The 1,344-nt window shown below is 59.3% G+C and overlaps 1 protein-coding gene across 1 annotated transcript; it reads right to left on the reverse strand.

Moving 5' to 3' along the window:
- Window positions 1-1,093: 1,093 nt before the first annotated feature.
- On the reverse strand, window positions 1,094-1,324 carry CHTF8 (CTF8, chromosome transmission fidelity factor 8 homolog (S. cerevisiae); the record flags this gene model as incomplete). Its single annotated transcript, XM_010281984.1, has 1 exon — window positions 1,094-1,324. A coding segment is annotated over one exon (231 nt), but the record flags the coding sequence as incomplete, so codon positions are not given.
- Between the last annotated feature and the right edge of the window lie 20 nt (window positions 1,325-1,344).

A 1,344-nucleotide genomic window follows, 5' to 3' on the forward strand; every position in this document is an offset into this window, starting at 1 on the left:
CGCGGCTGTTTGTATGTGCAGGCACGTACCCACAGGGAAGCCCCCGATGGCTCCCTCCAGCCCCTTTCAGGGGGGTCTGGCTGCCCCAGGAGGGCAGCACGTCCCTTCAGCTTTGCCAAAGAGCCAAGGGGGGGACCCTGGCATGCAGAAACCGGGGCCGTGGCTTGGCCCCTTGGGGCCACGGCGATGCTCCGGCCAAGCCACGGCTCCATCATACCAACCCCACTGTCTTCCCGGCGTCTGTCTAGACAGCGGGGAGACACTGGGTTTTGGGCTCGGGCATGCAGAGGAGGGCGGGGAAGAGCTGGTTCCCAACCGTTCCCCTCCCCAGGGAATTCAGCCGGCCACCTCCCCTGGGCCCTCTTTTTTTTCAGGGCTTAAAAATCTTTCTACAATTGAGCATTTAGATGGTTTTGTTTAATTTAATACGAGGTTTTTTAGAAGACTTTTGTAGCTCTCTGGTATTCATACTTATTGCTAATTGTTTGTAAATCTATTTATTTTTTAACCTGCGGGGTTTTTTTTCATATTTTGAAAAAGTCTGTTTTTATATCCTGACTGATTTGTCAAAATAAAGACTTGCACAGAGAAAGGGTGGTGCGTGGGGAAGGGGGTGGTGGCCCTGGTCCCCTTGCCCCAGTGCCGTGAGGGGAATCAAGGGAAGCTGATGCCCAGGTAGGGCTCAGATCAGATCCTGCCTGGCACAGCTGCCCCCACAGCTGCAAGGGTGCTTTTTGTGTGCTGGCACCACCGTAGGTCCCCAGTGCAGGCAGGAGGACAGGCAGAGGCAGCAGCGCACCAGGAACTGCTGAGGTTGGGTCACTGAGGGCAGCCCCTGGGGTAGGACAGCCCTGCCTGGGCTCGGATGTCTCAGCCCACCAGGACCCACCTCGCCTCGGTGGCAGCTGGATTTGTGCCCCAGAGCTTGGCAGCTGTCAGAAATGGAGGCATTACAGGGGGGACAAGCACCCCAAGCTGGCCCCAGAGCCCTCCGGCTTGGGCAGGGACAAGACCAGGGCTAGCCCTGGATCTCCCCAAAAAGCCGGGGGCTGCGGGGCAGCAGGGCGGGGCTCCCGGCTGCCAGCCTGAGTCCTCACACTTTCTTGGGCACGTTGGTGATGATGGGCTTGGGGCGTGTTTTGAAGAGGAGTTTGGTTTTGATGAGGGCGGTGACGGTGTAGTGGGTGTGCGGCCCGGCGGGGCCTGGCTCAGGGCCGGGCTGGATGGCTCCCCGCTTCACCAGGACAGCAAAGGGCTTCTCCAGCTGCACCACCTTCCCGTAGAGGATGTGGTGGCCCACGATGAGCACGGGGACGCCCTGGAGAGAGAAGCGAGAGGTGGAGA

This window comes from Phaethon lepturus, unplaced genomic scaffold, assembly GCF_000687285.1.
Source record: "Phaethon lepturus isolate BGI_N335 unplaced genomic scaffold, ASM68728v1 scaffold23132, whole genome shotgun sequence".
Lineage (NCBI taxonomy): Eukaryota > Metazoa > Chordata > Aves > Phaethontiformes > Phaethontidae > Phaethon > Phaethon lepturus.